The 26,977-nt window shown below is 49.5% G+C and overlaps 2 protein-coding genes across 6 annotated transcripts in view; one reads left to right on the top strand and one right to left on the bottom strand.

Annotated features, from left to right (window-relative positions):
• Window positions 1-21,993, top strand: part of RANBP10 (RAN binding protein 10) — an 89,155-nt gene extending 67,162 nt beyond the window's left edge. For 4 of the 5 annotated variants that reach the window (XM_082320022.1, XM_082320024.1, XM_082320025.1 and 1 more), the window contains 7 exons: window positions 1,412-1,520; window positions 2,304-2,452; window positions 8,837-9,032; window positions 10,417-10,541; window positions 11,443-11,588; window positions 12,066-12,177; window positions 14,314-21,993. In XM_082320022.1, coding sequence (XP_082176148.1) covers window positions 1,412-1,520; window positions 2,304-2,452; window positions 8,837-9,032; window positions 10,417-10,541; window positions 11,443-11,588; window positions 12,066-12,177; window positions 14,314-14,444 — 968 coding nt within the window. In that variant the 3' untranslated portion in view covers window positions 14,445-21,993. The remainder of the gene's footprint in view (window positions 1-1,411; window positions 1,521-2,303; window positions 2,453-8,836; window positions 9,033-10,416; window positions 10,542-11,442; window positions 11,589-12,065; window positions 12,178-14,313) is intronic. The other variant, XM_082320023.1, reaches the window with a different exon arrangement.
• Window positions 21,994-24,534: 2,541 nt separating this feature from the next.
• LOC309593992 (C-C motif chemokine 3-like) lies at window positions 24,535-25,839 on the bottom strand (the record flags this gene model as incomplete). The annotated part of the gene is made up of 3 exons (XM_082319197.1): window positions 24,535-24,625; window positions 25,009-25,114; window positions 25,773-25,839. 3 exons carry the CDS (start codon window positions 25,837-25,839, stop codon window positions 24,535-24,537), a joined length of 264 nt encoding a protein of 87 aa, XP_082175323.1.
• Between the last annotated feature and the right edge of the window lie 1,138 nt (window positions 25,840-26,977).

Genomic DNA, 26,977 nt, shown 5'->3' with positions numbered 1-26,977 from the left:
TCTTGCTTTTCTGAGGACAGGTGACAAGGCAGATGGAGGGAAGAAATGTGGAGCTCTGAAGTTGGGCCTTAAATAAAAGGTGTGAGGAAAACACAGATGGGGAAACAAAAAGAGGGGAAAATATAAAAGGCAGTGACATCTGTGAGAGTTGCCAAACAAGGCAAAGAAGAGAGCTGTCAAAAGCAGCGAGACATGAAAACGGATGTGCCAGTCAGTAGAAGAAACAGTGAGTGAAATGAAGGAGACTGTGCAACACACGTTGGTGTGAGAGCCCCGTCTTTGGTTTTAGCTTTCAGCTACGCTAACAAGCAAATAGACACTGAGAAGTGGCAGCCAAGACAAGTCATTGCAGATTGTTACTGGGGATTGCTAATGAGGATCACCGGGCTGGGCTTTCAAGTGCTCATGACTTGTGAAAGTCACAGCCTGTTGTGATTAGAGCCTCTGCTTGCAAAGCACCTCACAGGCAATTCAAAACCTCCTCTCTGTTGTTTGTAAGGAGTCCTGGAAAAACAGAGAGGGAAGTGCAATGCATTTTTTGTTTTAGGTACATTTTGTTTTCAGTTTTAAGTACCCCTAGGAAAAAAATGTGGACCTCTGTAGATCAGCAGCTTCTCTGAGTGTTCAGGGGTTGGATCTCAAGTTAAGTCTTGCTCTTGTGTCTTCTGACCCACTGAAGGAACATATGTGGGACATGAACACCCAGGACAATAGATAGATTCTGCCTTGTATCTTTGCACCTCCTAGAAGTGTACAACTTGTTGATCTGTTTCTAGCTTAGTCAGTAGCTGATTCTTGGAGCTAGCTTACAGGTGCCACATCCTCATTGCAGGTCAGGTTACTTCTCTTGGGAATACATTGAGGTGGGACTTGCAGGAACCCAGTTTTGTTGGTATAATTGCTTCTACTTAGAGGTAGGGATATTGGGGAAACAGTACTGTGTTGTGGTTTAAGCCCACAGACCCTCTAAGAATACTCTGCTTATCTGATGCTGAACCATATATACGCTTCCAAGCGTGAACCAGCCAGAGGATGTAACGTGGGAGTGACCTAGGGGCTTCCCCTCTGAAATTGTCATTTCCCCAGCAACCTCCTTGCTCCCAGCCAGCTGTTGTGTCCTGCTTTGTCTTCCATTGCTGCGTAGCTCTGTGACTAAAGGACTAAAGTCGCAGAGCACCCCCCCTCAGCGCACCTACATCATTTCAGATCCTTCTGCTCTTGGTGTTTCTGAGCTACTAACAGATTCTCCCTCATTTTCACAGGCTTTTCCTCATCCATAATAAACAGAATGTGGTCCCCAGTTCTCCCTAGCCCTTGTGCAAGGTGGTAGTGGGGAGCTGTATGGTATATGTGAGACAACTCTTCTGGCCATTCTGGTCCCGTGTGTCAATAAGTCTCCTTTTGCTTTCAGGAATACAGAAGCTAGTATTAGCAGGCAGAGTGGGAGAGGCTATAGAAGCCACCCAGCAGCTCTATCCTGGCCTCCTAGAACATAACCCCAACCTGCTCTTCATGTTAAAGTAAGTATGAATAGCTTTATACTCCCTAATGCTGAAATGTGTAGATGAAGGAGAGAAGAAAGAGGCTGTCCAGCATCCAGTCTGGCCGCACACCTCGGTCTGAATTCAAACTGTTTGAGATCCCTTTGAGAGGAGGTGGGAGAGAACATAGGTTCAGTCCTTTGCACAGTGCTTGTAGCAGTGTAGACGTAGCCCTTTGGTTCGTGCTCAGACCCAGTATGGCTCTGCCTCATGAGGTCAGACAGAGGTAGGTCTTCCCAGCCTCCTCAGTTGGGTAAGGACAGTTCCCCGTAAAGCTAAATGGAGAGCTGTCCTCACTGTCCCTGTGGATATTGCATTTTTTACCCTTCCTTGTCTATTTTCCATTGGCCACCAGTATTTCTAGGTTGTTGGAGTAGTGGGGGAACTATGATGTTTGGCAGGTTTAGTATCTTCTCCTGAAAAAAACCCCACAATTCAATTCTGGAGTACCTGCAGAGGTGGTGGAGATGAAAGCATGCTGTAAATGAACAGTTTCTTCTTAGCACAATGGAAATAAACTTGCTTTTTGGGAATGTCTCAACATTTATTAGCATCAAAGTTGCAGTTTCTGAACTCCTTCCTCCCATAGCATTATCAGAGCACTTGCAATACAAAGGTATCGGGAGTCTGAAATGTCTTTTTTGAAGCCAAGAAATTTAACTCCTATGCAGTTTCTAGGACTTCTTCACTCAGTAACGAAGTAATGCAGAGCATCCTGGCTGTCACGCACCCTTTTCTCCTTCTTCCCTCTTATGAAATCAGGTGTCGGCAGTTTGTGGAGATGGTGAATGGAACAGACAGTGAAGTACGTTGTTTCAGTGCCCGCAGCCCCAGATCCCAGGACAGTTACCCTGGGTCCCCCAGCTTAAGTCCTAGACATGGATCAAGCAACTCACACATTCATAGTACCGGTAAGTGTGTTTTCTGTGTCTCCTGGTGAGAAGAGCAAATGTTAAAGGTCGACTGCTGTCTGTTACCTGCTACTTTCTGTACATTATTCTATGAAATTCTCCTTTCCTTTCTGATACCCAGCTGAGAGGACATCCTGTTGTTGTGGGTGTCTCTATACTGTTACAAAATTGGTTTTGCATTAGTTATTTTCCACAGACTGCAGAGCAGGTTTTTTTTCAGAATAAAGAAGCTTTTGAAGGTGGCCTTCTAGTGCAGCCACTAGTGACTCAGTGTTTCATTGGCTGAGCTGTAAGAGGAGGTCTGGAAGACAAAGCCTGTTTCCTGTACCTTGGAGTCTGCAAAAGAATTGCTTTCCAGTAAAGACCGAGCAGAAGATGCACTGTTGTGGCCAACTGAGCAAAACGCTAGGGGGATGCCTTGAATGAGAGCTTCTCCTTCTCCCACGGACTCTACCTTGCAAGCTCTAAACATGTGAGAAGGGAACAGTTCTGCAAAACCCATCTCTGAAGCATCAACTCTTTGCAGTTTGGGAAATGAAACTTTAGGATTTGAAATAGAAAGAACAAGATAAACCAGGACACCCAAGCTATCTTCCCTAGGTAATTATTGACTACAGCTTTGAAGATGGAGTGGGCCAGGGAGTATGACCTGCAGAGCCCCTGAAAACAGTCTGAGCTGCTTCACTGAGCCTTGAGCTGCTCACAGCCATCTGAGTGTATTTTGTTTTGGTATTCCCACTGCTGCGTGTGACAAACTGTGGACAGGAAAACATTTAAGGGAAAGGAAGACAATTACTTGAATGCCTCCAAGCTGTCACTTGCCTTCCCTAGCCAGTATCTTTGTGTTCCTATATTGTGTTGCAAGAAACTGTGGGTATGCTTCTCTGACTAGATAGTCAGAATGATCCCATCAGTCCACAAAAGCTCTTGGTAATACCTGTTTTCAACCAGGAGATGTCTACATAAAAAAACCCCTGCAACACAAGGCAGCATTCATGTATAGACTCATAGAATCATAGAACAGTTTGGGTCAGAAGGGACCTTTGAAGGTCATCTAGTCCAACCCTCCTGCAATGAGCAGGGACATTTTCAACTAAATCAGGTTGCTCAGAGCCCTGTCCAACCTGACCTTGAATGTTTCCAAGGATGGGGCATCTACCACCTCTCTGGGCAGCCTGTTCCAGTGTTTCACCACCATCACTGTAAAAAATTTCTTTGTTATATCTAGTCTGAATCCACCCTCTTTTAGTTTAAAACCATTACCCCTTCTCCTATTGCAACACGCCCTACTAAAAAGTCTGTCCCCATCTTTCTTATAAGCCCCCTTTAAGTACTGAAAGGCTGCAATAAGGTCTCCCCAGAGCCTTCTCTTCTCCAGGCTGACCAACCCCAACTGTCTCACAGCCTTTCCTCATAGGAGAGGTGTTCCATCCCTCTGACCATCTTCATGGCCCTCCTCTGGACCTGCTCCAACAGGTCCATGTCTTTCCTGTACTGAGGACTCCAGAGCTGGATGCAGTACTCGAGGTGGGGTCTCACCGGAGCGGAGTAGAGGGGCAGAATCACCTCCCTTGACCTGCTGGCCATGTTGCTGGTGATGCAGCCCAGGATACGGGGCAGCTTTTCATCCACCAGTACCCCCAAGTCCTTCTCAGCAGGGATGCTCTCAACCCTGTCATCCTCCAGCCTGTATTGATACCAGGGATTGCCCCAACCCAGGTGCAGGACCCTGCACTTGGCCTTGTTGAACCTCATGAGGTTCACACGGGCCCACTTCTCGAGCTTGTCTAGGTCCCTCTGGATGGCATCCCATCTCTCAGGCATGTTAACGGCACTACTCAGCTTGGTGTCATCTGCAGACTTGCTGAGAGTGCACTCAATCCCACTGTCTGTGTCATTGATGAAGATATTAAACAGTACTGGTCCCAGTACGGACCCCTGAGGAACACCACTTGTCACCGATCTCCATCTGGACGTTGAGCCGTTGACCACTACCCTCTGGATGCAACCATCCAACCAATTCATCATCCACTGAACAGTCCACCCATCAAATCCACCTCTCTCTAATTTAGAGAGAAGGATGTTGTGGGGGACCGTGTCAAAGGCCTTACAGAAGTCCAGATAGACAACATCCGTAGCTCTTCCCTTGTCCACTGATGTAGTCACTCCATCATAGAAAGCCACTAGGTTGGTCAGGCAGGACTTGGCCTTGGTGAAGCCATGTTGGCTGTCTTGAATCACCTCCCTGTCCTCCATGTGCCTTAGCATAGCTTCTAGGAGAATTTGTTCCATAATCTTTCCAGGCACTGAGGTGAGGCTGACAGGTTGGTAGTTCCCAGGGTTCTCCTTTCTACCCTTTTTAAAAATGGGTGCAATGTTTCCCTTTTTCCAGTCAGCAGGGACTTCACCTGGCTGCCATGACTTTTCAAATATCATGGAGAGTGGCTTGGCAACTATATCAGTCAGTTCCCTCAGGACTCTGGGATGCATCTCGTCAGGTCCCATAGATTTATGTATATTTGGGTTCCTCAGGTGGTCACAAATCTTATGTTCTCTTATAGTGGGAGGGACTTTGCTCCCCCAGTCCCTGCCTTGCAGTCCACCCACTCAAGAGGTTGGGAAGAGAGGCTGCCAGTGAAGATTGAGGCAAAAAAGTTGTTGAGTACCTCAGCCTTTTCCTCGTCCATTGTTACCAGTTAGCCAGTCTTGCTCATCGGGGGGGTACACTTTCTTTGACCTTCCTTTTCTGGGTGACATACCTGTAGAAGCCCTCTTATTATTCTTTGCATCCCTTGCCAAGTTCAGCTCCATCCACACCTTGGCCTTCCTGACCCCATCCCTACACAACTAGGCAGCGTCCCTGTACTCTTACCAGGATACCTGTCCCTGCTTCCACTGCCTGTGCATTTCCTTCTTGCCCTTTAGTTTGACCAGCAGGTCTCGACTCAGCCATGCCAGTCTCTTGCCTTCCTTGCCTCATTTCTTGCACCTGGGGATCTAGAGCTCTTGTGCTCTATGGAAAGCGTCCTTAAAGATCTGCCAGCTCTGTTCTGCTCACTTGTCCTTGAGGGCAGTTTCCCGGGAGGTCCTATTGACTAATTCCTTGAACAGCTGGAAGTTTGCTTTCCTAAAATTCAGGGTCCTGACTTTACTCTTTGCCTGACCCATATCCCTCAGAACTGCGAACTCCACCAGAGTGTGATCACTGCAGCCCAGGCTGCCTCCAATCTTGACACCACCGATTAGCTCGCTGGCATTGGTGACCATCAGGTCCAGTATCGTGTCCCCTCTGGTAGGGCTGTCTGTTACCTGGCTTACGAAGTTATCCTCAGTGCATTCCAGGAGTCTCCTGGATTGCCTACAGCTCACCATGCTACTTTTCCAGCAGGTGTCGGGGTGGTTGAAGTCCCCCAGCAGGACGAGAGCCTGCAAGCATGATGCCTCCTGTAGCTGGAGTGAGAAGGCTTCATCAATAGGCTCCCCTTGATCAGGCAGTCTGTAGTAGACACCAAGCACAAGGTTCCCTTTGTTGCCTTGGTCTCTGATTCTTACCCATAAGCTTTCAACCTGCTCGTGGCTGTTCTTCAGAGACAGCTCTTCACACTCTATCCATTTCTTGATGTAGAGGGCAACCCCTCCACCCTTCCTTCCTTGCCTTTCCCTTTTGAATAGCCTGCAGCCATCGATAGCCACACTCCAGTGATGGGATTCGTTCCATCAAGTTTCAGTAACGGCAGCTAGGTCGTAGCTTTCTAGCAGCACAGTGGCTTCCACCTCCTCTTGTTCATTGCCCATGCTGGGCTGTCAGCCCTGTCACCTTCTTAGAGGAACACCCCTTAATTCCTTTGTTGGCTCCTATTACCTCAGGAGCCCCTGGCTCATCTCTGTAAGACTTAAGTGTGCTGCACTGTAGCCAGTACATCTCTGAGCAACAGGCTGAGGGCCCTTGCTAGCACCCCGTCCCTCTAACCTTGGTGTGTCATCCCACAGCTTGTCACAGGCAAGCCTGATATTATCCCCCTCCCACTTCAAGTCTAGTTTAAAGCTCTGTCAATGAGCCCCGCTAGCTCGTGAGCAAAGACCCTCTTCCCCCTTTGAGAAAGGTGAATCCCATCTGATGCCAGCAAGCCTGGTGCTGTGTAGGCCATCCTATTATCGAAAAACCCAAAATTGTTGCGGTGACACCAGCCATGGAGCCATGTATTAATAGGCTGGGTCCATCTGTTTCTTCCAACATCGCTGCCTGCAACTGGAAGGAGAGAGGAAAAAATAACCTGTGCTCCAGATTCCCTCACCAACCATCCCAAGGCCCTGAAGTCTCTTTTGATCGCCCTTGGACTATGCATTGCGGCTTCATCACCACCCACATGGAATAGCAGTAATGGGTAGCAGTCCAAGGGCCATACCAGGCTAGGAAGTTCCCTAGTGATGTCCTTAGCCCGGGCCCCAGGGAGACTTCCCTAAGAGGAGGGTCTGTCCAGCATATTGGACCCTCTGTTCCCCTCAGAAGGGAGTCGTCTACAACTATAACCTGTCTTTTCTTCCTCATGGAGGTGGTCATGATACAGAAGGTAGACCTTTCTGACCCTGGCAACAGCTCTGGTGTAGATGGACCATCATCCACATCATCCATTGACTGGCCTTCCACATCCAGAGCCTCATGCCTGTTGTACAGAGGCACCTGGGAAGGCGAAGTGGGCAAGGAGGGGGTTTGCCTGCCACCCTGAGTGTGGACGTGCCTCCATTCGCTCCTTTCCTTTAAGCTACTGCCATCAGGGTGGCAAGGGGAGGATACAGGATTTTTTCTGGTGGCTGTCCCTGTTTCTGTCTCAGGGAGGGCAGAGCATGGTTCTACCAGCCTCTCTCTTTCCCAGACTCCTTGATGCTCCTTAACCTTTCTGCTTCCTCTCATAGCTCGGCCACCAGGCTGAGCAGATTGTCCACCTGGTCACACCTCACACAGCTGTTCTCACTGCTGACATCGTTACCAGTGAAGGGCTCTGGCACACCCTGCAGCCTGAGGCCTGAGTGACTGCATGTTTTTGTGGGAGCTCTGTCTGGGTTGCCACATCCATTCCGGCAAGTGCAGAGGACATAGCTTTCTGCCAGATGGATACCATAGCTATGCTCCTTCTGAGAGGGTGATGACTACCAACTGAACTCGCCTCTTGAGCTGGTAGGGTGATGACGCCCTTCCTTGCGCACCCTTCTGCGCGAACTGCCACGCCATGCCCTGGTCACAGTGCTCCTGGTTGGTGGCACTCCCTGGGCTGCTTTTTGTCTCCATACACGGGACACCACCTTCCACAGTTCTCTCTGTCAGACCTTAGTGCTTTCAAAATAGTGATAGTTTCATCAGTCATGTTTCAAAGATTAAACAGAACTGTTGTGCAGAGTCTGCTGCGTTTTTGTCATTAAAATGCACAAAACAACTTTTTGTTTGAATCTTTGTGTTGTCATGATAAAAATATAAATAAGTTCCCTAGCTATAAATATAATTGTGGGATCAGCTGATGAATTTGGATATATCACCATCACTTCTGGAGGAACAGCCATGCCAGGCCACATCATCTTGTCAAGATCCTGTGGTCAATATTGGTTGCCTAGGAAGAAGGCAAGCCCATAGTGAGGTTTTTCCAAAATATTATTTGACTGCCTAATGATTTGCAGTTGTCTTGGTATTAAATACCCAGCAATTTTTGAATCCATATAAAACTTGTAATGACCAAAGGTTTGTGTCCTGTATCAGCAAGTTCCACGGCTTGATAGGCACCTTTTGTGGGGAAGGGAATGAGATTTCAAGCCTGACTCTCCTTTCAGTGACGTCTGTTCTCCTGAATGAGGAAGGTTAGCTTGTGATTTTTAAGAGTATTGTTGTTAACTTGCTGAGTGTTGTGTGAATCAAGTGCATCCCTAATGTAAGACAGGCTGTGGAAAGCCTGGGAAGTTCTGCTTGCAAAGAGTTCTCCTTGTGGCCCAGTTTTCACCTGTGCTTTCATAGTTTTCCTGGATAGAGGGTTTATAAGAAATATTTGGGTTGGTGAGAAGAGAGTTTGTAAACTTCTTTACAAACCATCCATGCTTCATATTTCAACAATAATTTCAGTGCTTGTGTGAGCTGGTTCTGCCGATCTCTTATTTACAGCCTGTTTTTGGAACTTCCTTAAGCTCAGATGCTGCTGGTGAGCAGTGGGGTTCCTTCCATATTCATTTGTGTTTTCTCTAAACCCTATTGAATTTAAGAATGATGAATAATAATTTAAGATCTGCAGTATTATTTTGCTTTCTTCCTTTGGGGTTTACTTCTCTTGCTAAATTGTTGACTTCACAATAGAGTGATATTGTCAGTCTGGTCTCATTTTTCCCTTTCTTCTTGACTTTCAGGAGCAGATAGTCCAACCTGTAGCAATGGAGTCATGTCCACAAAAAGCAAACAGAGTCACAGTAAATATCCAACACTGAGTTCATCATCTTCATCTTCCTCCTCCTCCTCCCCCTCATCTGTGAACTACTCTGAGTCCAATTCTACAGATTCTACCAAATCTCAGCAGCACAGTAGTACGAGTAACCAAGAAACCAGGTATTTTTTTTCCTTTGTAGGTGCCTGAGGAGGGTGAGATGGTAGGAGAGGGCTGAGTCTGCTTTCTGAGGAGACAGAAGGGCATCTGTCCTGCTCTTCTGAACAACAGAGTATCTTGGTATCTACAACGTCACTACTATTCCCAGCAGACACAAGCCTGTTCCAGTTCCCCTGCTCTGGCTCAGGCTTGGAGGCTTATCTCATAAGGAATATTATAATGCTCTTGTTTCAAGCACCAGGCTGTCCCATTAAACTGATGCCATCAGAGTCCAACATGATTGTTTGCATAGAAGCTCTCCCATTGAGCTGTTACTGCTTCCTCAGCCAGTCGATTACTGCTGCTAAGCATCTTGCCTGCCTTTTAGCGGGTGAGGCAGCAGCTCAAGTGGTTACTGGGTTGGTGTGTTGCCCTCTTGAGTTAATTTTCTTGGGCTGCCTCTGCCTGTTGCCCACTTCCTTCCAGACAAGTCTCTGAATCAGCAGTAATTTGTGTCATGCTTGTGAAAGCAAGTCAGACCTCTAAAAAGCCTCCCTTCTCCAAGAAGCCATAGGCAGTCCAGGAGGCGGGGATAGTTACTGCTGTATTTACTGGAGTGTGGAGCATATCGAGCCGTGGTGAGAACTGAGCTTCCTTTGGGCTCACTTTCCAGGTCAGTGTTGCAGGGCTGTCTGAGGCCCTGCTGGAGCAGAGTATATCCTTGTGATTAGTAGAATCTCTTGCTAATTGCAGCTGGCCTTCATCCTCTGTGTACTGTGCTGAGCACAGTTTGCAGGACAGTTTGTAGTCTCTATCGTGACGTCTTGAGAGCTATACAACACGTAACTGAATGAGAAACACTTGTTCAGACTCAGTTTACCAGAATAATTTGATAATGCTGGATTTATGATTCTTTTTTTTTCTAAATGTAGAGCCCAAGTCCCAACAAGATTTTCTCATCATTTCAGTTAATCAGCAATCTCATTCAGACTGCTGTCTTGAACATTTAAGCCTAGAGCCCTTGTATGTTCTGCATCGCACTTTTTGCAAGGGTTGATGGCTTACCACAGCCAAGATTTCCCTCCTGTTTAGTATGTTAGTACGTTATCTGTTGTCTGCCTGCTGTTCGCTGTACCATAGATGACTGCTTCCTGAAGGGAAGATGATAAGCACTCTGCACCTGTAATTATGACAGGCCCTTTTGAAACAGAAACCTGTTCCATAAATTGTCTTCAAAAGCCTGCAACAGTTTTTGCTACACTGAATTAGACTGTCTGGCTCCCTGTAGTCTAACTGACACCTGTCCTGGTTTACTGGCCATTACTGGGCATCATTTGGCATCTGAGCTCTTAATTTTTTCCCTTTCTAATTTAGACATCTGACCTTTCTTTCCTCCTTTCACCTCAGTGACAGCGAGATGGAAATGGAGGCTGAGCATTACCCCAATGGAGTCCTTGAAAATTCATCCACCAGGATAATGAATGGCACCTACAAACATGAAGACATCCTGCAGACGGATGAATCCAGCATGGGTAGGGCCTCAGAGGCGGGAGGAGTAAAGGGAAATAGGAAGAGCTGACATTGAGAGTTAAAATTGTGATTGGATTGTGGGGAAAAAACACGTACTTTGGGTTTCTTTCCCCACCCCAGTGAATGAAGTTCTCAAGATGCCTGTTTCGCAGGGAAAATGAATCTGTCCTGGAACTAAAACTAAGTCTGGCTTTTCATAGTCTTGCAGCAGTGCTGGTGATGTTGTGGAGCAGGGAAAGCAATAGGATTCAAAGGTTTGTTCAGTGCTGGTCATGATTTCCAGCTCAGAGCAGTCTTGGCACTTCTTCCAGCTGAGGAACTGAATCGAGCCATGAAAGGCTGGCTGATGCCCAGCTGCAAAGTGTCCTCAGCACAGTGCAGTCAGCTACAACTGTCTTGTTTGTGGGTGCTTTAGCCAGGAGGGAGAGGAAAAATTAGCTACACTACCTCTGAAACTGGGGATTCCTTCAGTTATAATGGGTCTTGTGGCCACCTAATACTGGGAAGTTGGTGGTGTTGGCATCTCTGACTGAAAGTTTTCCGAGTCCAGGATTTATTAGACCAGGGTTTTCTGTGTTGTGTATGTTGTATTATACACATGAAAGGGTAACACAGCTGGAGTTGCAAGCTCCCATGATTGTATCAGAATACCTGGTTTGTAGGTAGTCCTCAGGCATTAAACAAACTGAGCTCAAGTTTTCCCTGTACCTAACAGATACTATGAAAAAAACACTACTGGCTGTTGTAGTGCAGTGATCAGAAAAAGCTCCCACTGGGATAAACTTAGAGCAGGGAGCAGCTACCTGCTCCAGAAGGGGTACGAGCTTATGGGTAGCATGACACAGAGTGGGAAATGGTGGGGAATGAGAGATGATTGTTAGTTCTCCACTGCCTTCCTTTTAGAAGACAGCTGCCCCCAGAGGCAGCTCTGTGGAGGGAACCATGCTGCCACGGAGCGAATGATCCAGTTTGGACGGGAGCTGCAGATGCTGAGCGAGCAGCTTTGCAGAGAATATGGGAAGAACACAATGCACAAAAAGATGCTTCAGGTAAGCCTCGGCCTTTTGCTGCATTGCAGCAGTTCTCTGGGCCAGGACTGGGGATGTGGGTTCTCTTGCAGAGCTCTGGGTGGCCCCCACTTCTGCACCTGGTGAGGAAGAGGGGGCCTGCATGGGGATCAGAGGTCGAAACGCAGTGAACATAGAGCATCTAGACCCAGTTCTTGGCACAGGAGAGAGACATATAGCTCCTGCCTGCCTTCGCTCTTCTTCTCTCCAGGTGACACTCTACCTGCCTTCCCGTGCTGGCTCCCCTGCCAGGTGGAGGGGGCACCCTCTTTAATCCACTATCTTGATGGCCCAGTGTGGTCCCTTGCTGCCAAGAAGAAAAGGGCCATTTCTTTTCAGGAGGTAGGCACCTGTCACCTTGGTGATGGCAGGAGGTGCCCCGACTGACAGACCTGGCGGTTTTCCTGTGTGTTTGCAGCCATGCATGACCTTACTGTGCCTTTCTGTTCTCTCACACAGGATGCATTTAGCTTGTTAGCTTACTCAGACCCTTGGAACTGCCCCGTTGGTCAACAGCTGGACCCGATCCAGAGGGAACCTGTGTGTGCTGCTCTTAATAGTGCTATATTGGGTAAGGCCTGGTTCCTATGTGAGCACTACCCACTGGACATACCTGCTCTCAAGGGGTGTCCTGTGGCAGGCAAGCCTGTAAGTGTTAGGAAAAGTTCAGAAATACTCGTATTTAGCTTTTGCCTCTCTTTCTGTTGCTGGGGACTGACAGGGCAGAAATGCAGGAAGGGAGGCAGGAGGGAAGCCTGCAGAGAAGGGATCCTCTTGATCTGATCATTTGGCTCCCTTCCTTGAGTCTTCCTCAAGGATGCTTCCAAGGATGCTCCTTGGGATTTTCTTCCCCTACTTACTGAGGAAGCCAAGATGTCTTTGATGCATTTCCTGCCCCTCTTCCTTCTTGCTCGAAACCCACCTGAATCAGTTCACTGGTATTAGCAGGGCTCTTTTCCATGCAGTTTAGGTTGGCAGAGTTTTGTCCTGGCATCATCCTGCGTTCTGGTAGGGAATGTAGTTGCTCTGTTGCAGCAGCTCGTAAGCAAAGCCACTTTCCATAGTGTTGGCTCTAAAGCAGAGGGGGGCCATAAATCCAGTTACCTTTGAGATCATCTTGGACATGCAGAGTTAAATGGGTCTGTCTTCCCTTCGCCTCTGCATGTTCCCATCGTGTGCTATGCCTGCTAGAGCCCAGGCAGCCTGGCTGCCTGCAGTCCAGCATTGAAATGGGGGCTGTGGCAATGGTTCAGCCCTGTTGCTCTTTCTCTTCTGGTCGTAACTGTGCTGGAAGGACCCTGCTCTGTGCAGAGATCTGGTTATAGGTTGGTTTTCTTCAGCTAGCAAGACATCTCCCCTTTTTCTGATGAGCTTTGCTCTTTGTGTCAGCAGGATTGGTCATGGTTGGATCCAGATATGAGGAGTCTTTTACACTCCTCTGTGTCCTCAGAGCTGAATGTTTATGCCTGCTCTTCCGTTTTCCTTAAACAAGCATTTTCCTTGGCCCAACAGCTTGTGCCATTTACTCTCCTGTCTTGAACCTGGTGTAGTAAATGCAGTAGCTTTTCCTCATTGAAGTCTTGTGCTTGCAATCAGTGAGTTGCCATGTCGTTGCTGATCCTCCTGGCATCTTCAGCTACAGATAATCCCATGGTGGAGAAATGGGTGTAGTAATAATGAGGTTATGGCGGGCCACTGGTCAGCAAGAAAGGGATTGTTTCATTCTAGGCAGGGCCCTTAATCCTGTCACCACACCCTGCACATGCTGTGTCATTGCTCAGGTAACTTTACAGAACATTCCCCAGTCTGGGTTAGCTCAGTCCATCCACAGCCAGCACTGTCCACTGGACAGCTTCTCTGTGTTGGAAACCTGTGCCCAGACATATTGCCTAGTGGGTCTATGCACCTCACATTGAGTGTGCCAGAGGGCGATTTAGAGATTATCTTCTGGAGGAAGGAACAGCTTTATGGACAAACCCATGAAGGGTCCTGTTCTGTCTGAGTAAAGGAACAGAAATGATATGGTTTGGGAAGGAGAGTCCCTTCCCCTGACAGTCAGCATGGGCAGGTGTCCAGCAGGGTGGCTCAGTTCAGCTGTTGTTTGTCCAGTGCTTGAGGAGCATGGATAAGTTGCTGAGGGGTGTCACCAGGGAGATGTGAAAGACGGTGTCTCGACATGCTTTGTCACACAGGTCGCAGGACACCTTGTCTAGCTCAGCTGAGGGTTCCCTCTTGTATACATAGCAAACATTAGGTTGAAAAGAAGCAGTGACCAGTGATCTTGGACTACTGTGTAGACTTGCACAAGTGGGAGAGATGGAGAGGTTGCCTCTCACTTGGTGCCAATTTCTCCTGCCTTTCTTTATTCTTCCATGCTTTGATCTGTCATGTTTTGAGGGTTTTCTGGCAGACACTGAGGCAGCAGGAGCTCCACTAGCTTTTTCTTGCTCTGGCCACCACAGCAGCACTTTCTCAAAGGCCCTGTTCAGCTGTGGCCCCACATGGGATGTGTCATGGGTGGGGTGTGCAGAGGAGCAGCGGTGCAGAGTCAGCATTCCTCAGGAGTAGCTTCCTTCCAGAGCCAGCGCCTTCTGCCAGGGATGCCAGGCTTGGTGCCCAGGTGGGACTGAGAGGGACCCGAGTGCAGGTGAGCTGGTACGCAGCCAGGACACCACTTCTAAACAGATTTCTTTTTTTGCCCCCACAGAATCTCAGAACCTGCCAAAGCAGCCCCCGCTGATGCTTGCCCTGGGCCAGGCCTCGGAGTGTTTGCGGCTCATGGCTCGCGTGGGCTTGGGCTCCTGCTCCTTTGCCAGAGTAGACGACTATTTGCACTAGCCACCAGAGCAAGATGGAGTTGACATCGTTGAGTGGTGCCCTTCACCCTCTGTTGCTGCCACTCTACACCACCACCTCGTTCGATAGCCTGACCTCCCTGCCACCAACACCCCCTCTAGCACACACACACACTGCCTGTGAAAGGATTGAGTGAATCCCTCACTGTGTGGCTATTCCTGACCCCAGGAACGACTGGCAGATCTTACCTGTCTCCCTGCCATTGCTGCGGCTCCAGCGGCACTCAGTATTTCGCTGGTAATTCTAATGTAGCGCCTTCCGATGTAGGGATTTCTCTTTATTTTGATTTGTTTCTCATGGATCCACCAGTATTTTATCTGGAGAGTTTTGCTGAGCTGGTTTCTGCTGATTTACTGAGGAGGCTCATCAAGTTGGTGACAGCTTGTTCTTTTCTTCCCTTCTCCCTCCATCGTGCACATACAGCATCATCTTCTGTGCTAGTTATCTGAACTCTTCTCGCAGTGGCAGTTCAGAGGGATTTTTTTCATTTTATTTGAACCCTGTTTATTAAAAAGGTCTCTTCCACCTCCACAAAGTCACTGATGTATTTATTGCCCACAGACTCGGTCCCAGCCATACACATCATACAACCCCACAGGAGACCTGGCGCGGTAGGTCCTGTCACACACTAACAATGGGAATTGGAGAAGCTTGGTCCTTCATGGTGCATGCCTCTCCAAGAGCCCAAGGCTCTCAAACGCTTGTCTTTGTGAGTGGGAAGAGCAGGAGACTTGACATTGCCTATGTTAGTGGCTGCACTGCAGAAGCATCTCACAGCCCTGAGAAATAGGTAAATCCAGCTCTCACAGCAGCTAGAGGGACAGGACTGACGAATATGAAGTCATCTACCACTGTATTGGTAGAAGCAGGTCCTGTTAGCCTGCAAGAAATGTCCGTGGGTGCTGCCCAGTTGGGCTGTCAGGTTTTGTGTTAAATAACAAATCCCCCTTTTTCTCCATATAGGAGGGCTCTGTCACTAAGACTCAATAATAATAGTATTTACTAACCCCTCCACGTAACACTGATCTAAATGAGCACTTCTAAATTTTGGAAGTGTCTTAAGAACACTAGCGTGAACTGTGCTCAGCCTTGCAGGTTGCAGATGCAAAGATCAGGTTGTGGGTTAGGGTCAGTACTAGCTTTGTAAGGTCTGAGCCGGTCAGAGGGGAGCAGCAATCTTTCTTTAAGGATTACTAAGAAAATTATTTTAGTTTCAGGTCCAAAAGTGACCAGCAAGGATCTGTGGGTGAGTAACCTCCAAGTAAGATGGACTAACGTGTCACTGCTGCAGTATGTATCAGGCTCAGGGACTCAAGTGCTGCTAAGCTTTTGGCATTCAAACCATCTGCCTGTAAGTGTTTCTGAGTGTGTACTTTGAACTGGTGAGGCTGTGTAGCAGGACCGCATGCTTTGCGTCCTCTGGTGTACCGTTAGGAGACTTCAGGTTCAGTCTGGCTGCACAGGAGGAATTCTGCACCAAATGAATTTTAGGTCAGTAGCTCTGAGGATGACCCAAAGGAGCTCAGACCCAACATGTATTTTACTGCTGTTCTTGAATTTTTTTTTTTTTGAAGGCTCAAGGAAAGGTGAACAGATTGTGCTGAAGTTTGCCCTTAAAATGGAGGTTAGCCTGTGTCAGGGCTTCAAGCAGCAAGACAGCTGGTGTGCCACTGAAGAAAGGAAGGTGGTGTGTAACCTCTGTGCAGTAGCCCAGAGCTTTAAGGATTTGCTGCATTTGCAGGCTTGATTTGTAGCTGGAACACGAGGTCTGAAATCAAGGCAGAGCAGGGGGGCAGGTGTCCTCTGCACTGCAGAAGACTGTGGCAGTGAATGTGCAGGTGGTGTTGGAGGTGGTTGGGAATGCCTTTTGCTACCTTTTTGTGAAGGTTTTGAAGCAGTGCTAGAGCCGTGGTGGTCTAAGAAAGCAGGCAACATGAGGTTTAGAGATTGGAGGAGAGATTTTTATTAGATCAACTTGTATAGTTTAAAAAGGTAGAGGGAGCTCTGCGTACTGAAGCCTTTCTTCTGGGCAGACAGTAGCAGAGGTCTGCACTAAGCAGAAGAACTTAACTTGCAAATCTGGGGCTTCTGTTTTAATTCTGGGGAACAGCTCATGTGCCTGAAAGCTCATCTATTGATTTTCAACTCTGCTCGTTGTCCTAGTGATGGATTAATATCCCCAGCCTGCAGTCCTTACCTCACTGCAATTGCAGAGACACTTTAACTCGGTGGGCAGGCTTCCTTTCTGGAGCCTCTGATGCTGGACCTGCCAGGCTGCCCAGCCTAACCCATTGTGCCCCAGTGCTGTTGCTGAACCTGAGGCAGCATATGAACCTGCCCTGGTGAGAGATTCTTCTGCAGGCTCTCCGTTTCTTAGAGCCACGCTTAGGGCACACTGATGGGCTGATTGTGGGTACTTAGGTTGGAAATGCTCTAGTACCTGGCTTTGCCTTTCACATTTGGCGGCTTCCTCTGCTGTTGGTCACCAGCTTGCTGCTGTCTGGCTGCAGTTGGACCTGTCTTTCATCTTTGTAGCAACACCATCTTTATCTCTTTCTGAGTTTTCTTTGTTCTTTCTCTTTGTGGTTCCTTTAAGCCAAGTCTCTTTGTCATGTGTCATATAAATGCCCCACTTGATCTCAGCAAAGCTGTGCTGACTATCCTAGAGCATTTTTTTGTTTAGGTTTCCCTTTCACTACAAAAAAACCCAAGAGATGCTCCCAGATACCTGGTTATTCTGTTGCCAAGAAATGTATGATGGGATGGTCTCTCTGGCTTCTCACGGAGACCATCCCTGTGGTAGAAACCATCTTGCTGTTGTGTCAAGGTTAGTGCTGAGAAGCCACACTCTTAATGATGATTGCCCCTCGCTCTTCCTGCCCCTGACTATGTGCATCAGATAGTGACAGTAGATCCCTGTAGACTAGACAGCAGTGATGCCTTCCGTTTCTTGCACTCACCAGCTTTTGTACCTGGTGTCCTGATTCTGGTTTTTGGGGAGTGCAACAGCTTTTCTGCTCTGACATATCTGTCCCATACCTATTGCTTGGTTTTTTTCATTTCAAGTGTTCTTGCAGTTTCACTAGTGGTTTCTGCTTGTTGTGCTCAGATGCTGACTAACGTGGTCATGACTCATTGTGAGGAAGAGGAATGTGTTTGCAGTGTGTGGTGGAGGTATAGGCTTCAACCTACCAGTGTTTCCTAGATGAGATTTCTGACTTGGTTTTCCCAGGTTATTTTTCAAAGCCTCTTGGTCTTTGAGTGTCACTGGCTGCTCCTTGATGGTTCATGTCAGCTGAGACTTGGTTTGAATTGTTGCAGTCTTTTTAAAAAACAAACAGAACTAAATTGAATTGAGGTCTTTAACTTTGAATGCGGTTGTACACCTAAGCAGAGGCTTCATGCAGTTTAAAAATTACTTTTATAAAAAGTGATTTGGGATTTGTTATTCCAGGTGCCTCATGCTTTGCTCAGAAACAGATGAGCTAACAACACCCCAGCTGAGACTCTGCTTCATCTGGGCAGTCCCTCACAGTGTCATTTCTCCCAAGAGTCCTTCAGTAAAGCCATGTAAATGATTGTGTAGCCCGTAGTAGAAACTGCTGCCTTCCCACTTCTTGGTGAGGGTGACAAGGTCTCAGCTATGGCCCTGCATTATAACACTGATGGCATTGGGTATAGGACTTCCATCATGTGAGGCTGGCACTTAGGTTGCTCTCTGCTGGGCTGACTTCAGATCCTAGAAGGTTTTCCAAACCACAGCCAGACACTGCTCACAGGCAACGTTTCTCACCATGCATCCCCAAGAGAGGCTTTCTAGCTGTGGCATCCTTCCCAGGACCTGTGAAATGCTGCAGCTGTAACAACTAAACCTCTTCCAGCTCTGCTGTGTCTACACAATCATAGGGTCTCAGCTCTCAACTGATAAGTCCAGTGTCACCACCAAAGAGCTGTAATCAACACGGTGGGAGGCACCCTCCAGCTGTGTACTCTGTGTACTCCACCTACCTTCCTCAAACTCAGCATTGCAACAAGGGCCTCTCAGAAGGATAACATTTCACAGGGACCTGGTGGAAACCTGCTTTCAGGGGTGGTGGACTGCAGCCCTGCACATCATGGGCTTTGGTTTTGAGCCCAGTGCCCTCCCTGTTAACATTTTGGGAACTCCAGACCTAGAGCCTTGGTTAAGGTGTCCTTCAGTGGTTCTGCAGAGAGAGCTTCATGGAGCTGAATTCCATCACTAGGCTTTTCTCACCATGGACAAGGGCTCGTGCTGTCCCCACAAGCAGCGAAAGCAGTCACATCAACAGTAACATGGGAGAACTTCAGAGTGAGATGAGGGACCAATTCAGGAGTTGGAGGCATTAGAGTAGCTGGGATAAGTGTTTCTGGGAGGTGTATCCACCTCATACACCTTGCACTCCAGCCTCTGACCATCTTAGTGGCCTCTGCTGGATGCATTCCAGTTTGTGGACCTCTCTCCTGTACCAGGGGAGCCAAATCTTGTTCCTTGTGGTTCCTCTTGTTCCTTTTGAAACCATCTTGTTCCAGATGATTCCTCTTGCCGCTCCGTGATCCTGTCCTAGCAGGTGTTTAACAAAAGCTGATTCAAGACTTACAGGGTTGAGTGATCTCTCAGTCAAGATCTCCTGTGAGCATGGAGGGCAGCAGTCTATTTCCTATAGCTTGTCTTGGGAAAACTTCTCACTGCTACCAGGTCTCCCTTCTTGTTCCTTTGCCTCCCACAATCCCAGTATTCTCCCACCTGTGTGTCCACCAGAAGTGGTATCTGCAGTGTTTGGCGCTGCAGGAGCTGCTTTGGGACCAGGGTCAGCATTACGGCCTGTGCCAACAACACGTTTGTCAAGCATGGACATGGCAACTCTAACTGCTCTTCCTGGGCTCGCTTCTGCTGCACTGGCCTAAAGGGGCAGATCTGTGTGGGACAATCCCTTTTTGTCACCGTACAGGATCCCATCAGCCTGCAGATGGGCTGGCTGTAGCATTTCTGCCGCTCTTTTGGAGTCTGGTTAGAAATAAAGCCTCTGTGTGTGGCCGGCAGAATGGAGAGGGACGTCCAGAGTGAAGCACTGAGTACGCGGCATACAGCTGGTGGGGGAGGTTGTCCAGTGGCTGCTCTCCCTCCCCTCCAGCCCCGACGTGTGCCAGAACTGTAGCTCATTGCTTTGGGATACATGGAAGAGGTGTGGTTGTTGGTGCTATAGCCTGTTTCTGTTTCCAACATCCTGGTGGTGCTCGCCATGCTGCTGCCAACCTGATTCGGACACCAGGAGATGCAGCTGTGACTGGCGCAGAGAATGAGCTCCTTCAGGAGTATTGTTCCTTGTGGTTGCATACACCTAGGATTTTCCTATCTGCTTCCTTATTCCTTCTGTTTTTTTACAGTGACATCTCTACCTGTCCTCAAGCTGTGTCCTTATTTTTCATGTAGTCTTATTAAGGCATCTTCACGTTCCTTAAATAGCTTTGTTCTTGAGGCTCCCTTGAACAACTGGAACAAGCAGAGCTGGTGTAACTAGCTCCAGGGATTGAATTTATCATTTTCCTCCTCAGGCATCAGGCGTGATGAACTGTCTCCTTCTCCAGCAAAGCAAACCTTGTTGGATTGCTGTGATGCTGCTGTGCTTTGCTACCTTAATACTCACGTAGCACGTGTTGCTTAGGTGCAAGTTTCAGAGTTCCTTCTGCCATCGTGGGGTTGATTGAGAAGGTGAACCGTGATAGCCAGGCTACGTAGCAGTGTGTAAATGCCATGAAGCTCCATGGTGCACAACACGGTATTGGGAGGTTCTTTCCATGAAGAAGCAGTGTGCAGTCTTCAACTGCCCCACAGGGCAGCAAACGGAGAGGTCCATCACACTTCAGTCCTGGGCGCAGTGAGGCCCCGTGGACCTGGTCACAGCATGAGAGAAGGAACACATTCCTTGGAAAGGTGGTCCTGGTCCACCCAGGAGTCCCCTTTGCAGAAGGAGCAACTTCCTTCAAACCCTGCTCATGTTAGAGCAGCCTGAGGGGTGGATCTGAAGGGGAGTAGATCTCTTGTAGAGAGCTGGTGTTGGAACTCCAGCTGTGCATCTCTGTCCCTAGATGTTTCTGCAAAAGGGCTGGAGGGGGACGTGACAGGGGACACGTGCTGTGTGCTGCTGGGACCCTTCTGCCCCAGAAGAATGAGCGATGGAGGGAACTGCAGTGCAGCAGCTCTTAATCAGAGCCAAAAGCCGGCTGTGAGCCATGTCCCATCTGCTGTGTAGGTCAGAGAGCTGGAGGAGGTGTTGGTGGGGTGCGTGTGGGGGGACCTACAGCCGATTTGGGGAGGAAAGGGGAGTGGTTGAGAGCCTGGAGGCCTCTTCCAGAGGAAGTACTAGCTCCACCATCAACACTCCACCATTCTTCCCTGCATCAAGAGGTGGCAGGTGATGGATGAGTGGACATGGCATGTCTCACCCTCTCCCTGCGTCCCACACCAGATCAGCTCTGCAGCCTGCAGCCTTGAGCTGTGGCAGTGCCCAGCAAGCGGAGGGTTCATCCAGGCTTGAGCGCATGTCCTGTCAGCTGTTTTTATTTCCAAGAGGGAGGCTTAACTCTCTCCTGCTCGCAAGAAGCTGAGTCCTGTGTGGGATTTACACTCACATTGCCGCAGAAACGTTCCTGGAGGCCATGCAGACCTCTGCTCCTTGTTGAACTTCCCCTGGCCAGGCAGACACCTTTCCTCTGGTCACTCCACTTGGGTCCAGGCACGTGCTCTCACCCCTTTGCTCGGGAGGGCTTTAGCTGCATCCTTCCCCTGGGAGGGAGCACAGAGGATTTTTGCAGGCTGGGCTTCTCACAAGCTCAAACTTGGAGAAAGGAGAAGCAGCAGCAGCTCTGGGGATAATCAGGATTTTAAAGAAAATTTTAGAAATACCAGTGTGGTGACTCTTCCAGACCAAGGACACTGCACAGGCATTTGACTGGGATTGTCCCTCTCGGTCCTACCTGTGCACGCTCTTCATGGCTCTTCAGCCAGAGGAGGCAGGAGGAGGCTGCCGGCACCTGAAGCTCTTGCACACAACCTGTTCGGCAGTGCAAGCCCCAGGACCTGCCCACCACGCAGTTAACTCTCTTCTGCTGGTTGCTCAAAACTCAGGTATGAAATGCTCAGCTGGAGCATGGGGTGCGAGGTCTTTGCAGGTTTCCAACCAGCCCTGGAGGCCACCGTTGGGCTGCGACAGAGCAGATCTCCCTCTGCCACTCCAGACTTCTCATCGCCTTTGGAGGGGGGGGTTTCTCCTCTTTGGTACAACATCAGCTAAATGGACATCACACAAATTGTGCACATTGGTTCAGTCTAAGCTTAGTATTTGTGAATTAAGTTATCTGATGCTTCGCATGAAAACTTCAAAAAGGGGAGGGGGGGGATTTTAACTGAGAAAAAGCCTATGAAAATATACTGGAAATATGGTAAAGAAATCGACGTTCTGCTGTATATTGACAGAATTATTTTTATTAAAATACACATCCATGTGCAAGAGCTAGCGTGGAGCCGTGTGCTTTGTCAGTGTCTGCTCGCTGGTGTGGCGCTGGGGAAGGCAAGCGGCAGAGCCGGCATAGGCGGCAGCTTGTGTCCCCTCTGACACGGGATGGGGTCCGGCCCTGCCGTTGGGCAGGGCGGTGGGGTGGTTAGCACAGCGATGCCCCACGGCTCGGGAGACATCAGCCCTGGGACCGCTTGGTGGAAGGAGCTGGGCTCTCCCCAACAAAGACGAGCTGCCTCCGGGATCAGTTTTCCCCATCCAGGGGTGCGCAGACGCCAGCAGAAACATGTCCCTGTCATTATGCAGGTTGCTTGGCAGTCAGGGCAGGCTCTTGGCTCAGGCATTCCTGCCTCACATACATACAATTATTAGAGGGAAACAAGCAATTATCGCTAAGACTTTCAGGTAAGTCCTACCCAGCTTTGATAACAGGGTATTTGAGGGGCAGTTCATGATGCAGCAGCTGCCGACACCTATATATTTTTCTGCTGATGCTTATATATATTTCTGCTACGCCATTTTCTCAGCACAGCAGAAAGCACATGATGATTGTTCTACAACACTTCTTACAAAACAGCTTTTCCCACAGTTGCTAAGCCCTGCCAGAAACAGCGGAAAAGCGACGCCTCCAGCACACGCTTGTGATCAAACCCCTAGGGCAGACCCTGGAAGTTTTCAGTCGGTGCCCTTTTTTCCTGGACCACCTCCTGCCTCTTGGGTCCTGATGCCACGAGTTCAGTCACGTTCCCACCTGGCAGCAGCTCACTCAGCTCACGTGAGTGGTCCCCGAGCAGGAGGTCCCTGGGGTCTGCATGGGTCCCGCAGTTCCATTTCCCATCACCCAAAACAGGCCATCGAGGTGGTGAAATCCTCAGGAATAACGTTGGCGTGCCCAGTGGAGTGTTGTTTTCTTTTGTTAATGAAGGGATAGAGACTAGTAAAAACATAATAATGATTTTTTTTCATCAGGGGCTGCTCTGTAATATGGGCAGATGGCATTTGTCCCACATTTTCATCACCACCTTTCTCATAGAGGGTGCAGTGTGTCATCCCCATAATATTCCTAGATGATCTGCTGGTCTTCCTCAACATTTTCACTTCTTATTGGCAACAGTGTCTTGTAACACCTTTCACATCTTGTCGACACAGCTGTTTTTGCAGGTCAAAAATTTCAGGGTTAGCTGTGTGCCAAGGCAAGAATTGCTTTTTCTCTTTGAGGATCGTGTTGTCCACCTGTAATATTCTGGTTGTGGGCCTACAGGATTTTGATTTTCAGTGGTGTTTAAAAAAAATGGGGGAAATAATCTTTGCAACCCTCATATTCGAATGACTGGGGAAGGCTGCTTAGTAAGTAAAGTGTTTAAAGAGTCTCTGAAATACAGACTGGGAGTGTCTATCCACAAGCTTACCGCCTTGTATGGCTACTTCTGCATCCATTTCTTCTTTCAGAAGACAACACAGCCATCATAGGCATCGGTGTTATGTGCTGTGAAGGTGTAACCCTGGAACTTTGTGTCTATCAACAGCCAAGCACAATCCATGAGACGTTTGTCCCCCAAAATCTGATTCTGCTTCAGCTTTCCTTTCCACCACTGCCTCATCCCATGGTGCTTATGATTCGTGGGCAAAAATGTCATTTAGAATGTTTTTTTCTCTCCCCTGCCTACATTCAATATCCTAGAAAATACAACCCTGCCCTGTTTTCTAATTTTGAGTATAAAACACTGATGAAGCTTTAGGTTGAGGATCAGTCCATGGCATTTATGATACTTCTTGCCCTCACCTTTCTGAGGTTTTCCCCTGTGGACTCTGCACCTCTCACATGAAATGATGGACCATCAGCCTGGTGTCCACAGCTGGGGACCCATACTGCTCCCACCCTCCCCAGCCCTGCAGAGGGTCTGCAGCAGGGGTATCTCTTCTCCTGCCCAGCTGAAGGGCGTTGTGTCCTCACCCTCCTGGCACTGTGGACATTGTTTTTCATCTCCCTCACTTGTTTTGCAGTGGCCACTAGCATATTTGGAGGCTGACAAGGTATTAAGGGTTTGGCAGATCAGTATCTTCTCCCTGAACCCTCCATTCCTGACCACCTAATTTTGGAGCACCTGCAAAGCCCGTGGGGCTAAGCGCATGCTGTAAGGATGTATAGCCTTACCTATGGGTAAGGGTAACCTCACCTATGGGTCTTTGACCGATGGGTCAAGACCTGGCCCCACTATCATGTTCCCAATGAAGCACGCTGTGACCAGGCACAGTTTGCTCCAAGTCAAAGAACAGCTTGTGGAAATGAGTCTTTATTATAAATATTTGCTGCACTGGGCACATCCTGGCAGGGCAGTAACAGCGGGAGGGACTTGGTGGCTGGCTGCTCCATGCTGCTGTGACACCTGGTCCTGCCAGGGTACTGGCTGGATCCGCCTGCGGCGCCGGTGCCCACCACCACGGCACCCTTTGGAGAAGTCCCGTGAGCGCTGTCTGCTCCCTCCAGAGACGGGAGGACTGGACATGCAGGTAGGACTGTGGATGGTAGGAGGATTTCACTTTTTCCTTTGAAGCTTTTTCATGGCTTTCTTCACCCAGGGCTTCTTGGGGTCAGCACAGACCTCGGCACCAGTAGCAGCCACAATCCTGCGGTGAGAAAGTGAGGAAAGAAAGTGAAAACATGAACCGTGAGCCATTCCCTTCCCGTGCACTACTTCTCCCCTCCCTGTGTGCAGCCCTATCCTGGATGGAGGCTTGGAGCCATCTCCAGCAGCCCATGCCCTCCTCGGGCTGATGGTGCATGTCTGGGTCTTCCCAGACCACTGGCATTAGAAAGCACCAAAACCTAATTTCACCCCACACCCCCCCACACCCACCCCACAGACTACTTTCCTACCACAGCCCCCCCTAGGGAGGTGCACCCATCTGGGACCGGGCTGTCTGCGGGGCAGGACAGATGGGGAGAGCTGCTCTAGCTCCCAACCGTGACGCTGTGCCGGCGGTGGGAGGCAAACCCCAGGTGTACTCACACAACTGCAGGCAAGGAGCAGTCCCGGGGCGTCTCATAGAAACTCTGCATGTGTCGGATGGGTTTTTGCGCGTACTTGAAGCAGCATTCGGTGGGCGTGAATTTGGCTGTGAAAGGAAGGGAGAGACACTGTGAATGCCCTTGGCAGCATTTTGCAACTAACTGCATCACCAGACAATGACACTACAGGATATCGAACACAGGATGGAAGCCGTGGATCTTCTCAGCAGCTCCCACAGCATCCCACGGCAGGGATTCATTTCCTTTCGTGGCAGCAAGCACAGGACTGGAAACGTGGACAGCAGTAGGGAGGGGAACGGCGTGGGACCCAGCACCCCATAGCCTGCTGCAGCTGCCAAAGCGCACGGTGAGGTCAGGGTGCTCGATCTGGGGACGAGGTTTTGGGGGTTTCCAAGGCGGGAGCACAACTTGCAAGGTGTTTTGGAAGGCTCCAAACAGCTGCACGCGCTCCTCCCCCTCCAACCACTTGCTCATCCAGCTGAGACCTGGGCAATTCTGCCAGAGTCTCCTCCAAGCTCCTGCAGCATCTCCCTAGGGCTGGCTTTGCTGAGGCCACCCAGCACCCTCTCCATCCTTCCCTGCACCCCGGGACGTGCAGCCCTGCCCTGACCAGAGAGTTGCTCCTCCTGCCAGCAGCACCCTCCCCGCTCCCTGCTGGGGTTTCTTGCCTGAGGTCCCCAACAGGATGTCCCCAGTGGGGACCCCGAGCCCCAACCTGCAGCGGTGGCCCACGAGGTGCCTTACCTGCGGCACGGTGCAGGGAGAAGGTGAGGAGCAGCACGAGCAGCAGGACCGTCCTTGCAATGAGCATGGTGGCTGAGTGAAGCTCTTCCTCCGTCTTGCTTTGTGCCACCCTGCCCAGTATCCGTGGCTCTGGCTCTCGCTGCACCATAATTTATCCTCTGCATGCCGCCCACTTTAACCACTTTTCCAAAAATTTCGGATGCATTCTAAGAAGCAGGGACAAGGGGATTTCTGTCATTGTTTATTTTGGTGGCACATGCAGTGGCGGGTGGAAGAGGCCAAGGAGCGGGGCAGCCACTTCTGCTTTCTGCAGAAGAGCCATGAGGCTGAGAGGGGCTTCCAGGACACTTTGGGGGAACCGAAATTTACCCAGGAAAGCAGATTAAAAACAACTTTCTGCAAAGGCAAGACACCAAGTCTAATCCTTGCCTGTTTATTTCTGACAGGAGAGACAACCCAAAATCTCTGAGCAGGAACGGGCAGATGGAACAAACCCTACCACAACCCCAAGAGAGCCATCTCAGACCCCAGAGAGGACCCCAAGGGCAGAAAGGGCGGGTAGCACAGACCTCGATGGCAGCACCATGGACCAGTGGGTGGACATCAGCCCAGCTTCCATGCAGAGATCTGCACCCTGGGAAGGCAAGATGCAGCTGTGGTCTGCATGTGAGGAGGGGGTGAGGACCCGATGGGAACCATGTGGGATGATGGTGAGTGGGACCACGGGAGGGGACCTGGCTGTGGGTTGGGGATGAGGCAAGCCAGGGCTTCTTGGAGGAGAAGAAAGGTGGAAACGGACCTCCTTGAAGATTAGCTCATGTTTGTGTGACTTCGCTGGAAGAAGAAAGCAGAAGGAAAGAAACCAAATGTGCTGACGACGCTGGTTTGGAAGATGTGGTCTGCAGGACATCGGGTCTGGTGGCCTGGCATGGCGGCAGGATGGCCATACAGAGAGCTGGGCACAGCACCACTGGTTTCTAATGCCACTTTGCCCAGGAAATGGCTCTGCATGAAGAAAACACCTGATACACAGTCCCTGAGCCCCCTTCTACAGTCTCTGCATCCCCCCTCTGGCTCTCCCACCTTCCCTTTTGCAGCTCCTGCCACGTCCCCGATGTACAGACCCTCGAGCCCAACAAGCCACCAGGGTCACACCACCTCCTAGACATCAGTTAAAAGCGAAGGGCTGTAATTAAGGGAGAACT

Source organism: Platalea leucorodia (assembly GCF_965183815.1).
Source record: "Platalea leucorodia genome assembly, chromosome: 8".
Classification (NCBI taxonomy): domain Eukaryota; kingdom Metazoa; phylum Chordata; class Aves; order Pelecaniformes; family Threskiornithidae; genus Platalea; species Platalea leucorodia.
This window is presented reverse-complemented; position numbering and strand designations above follow the sequence as displayed.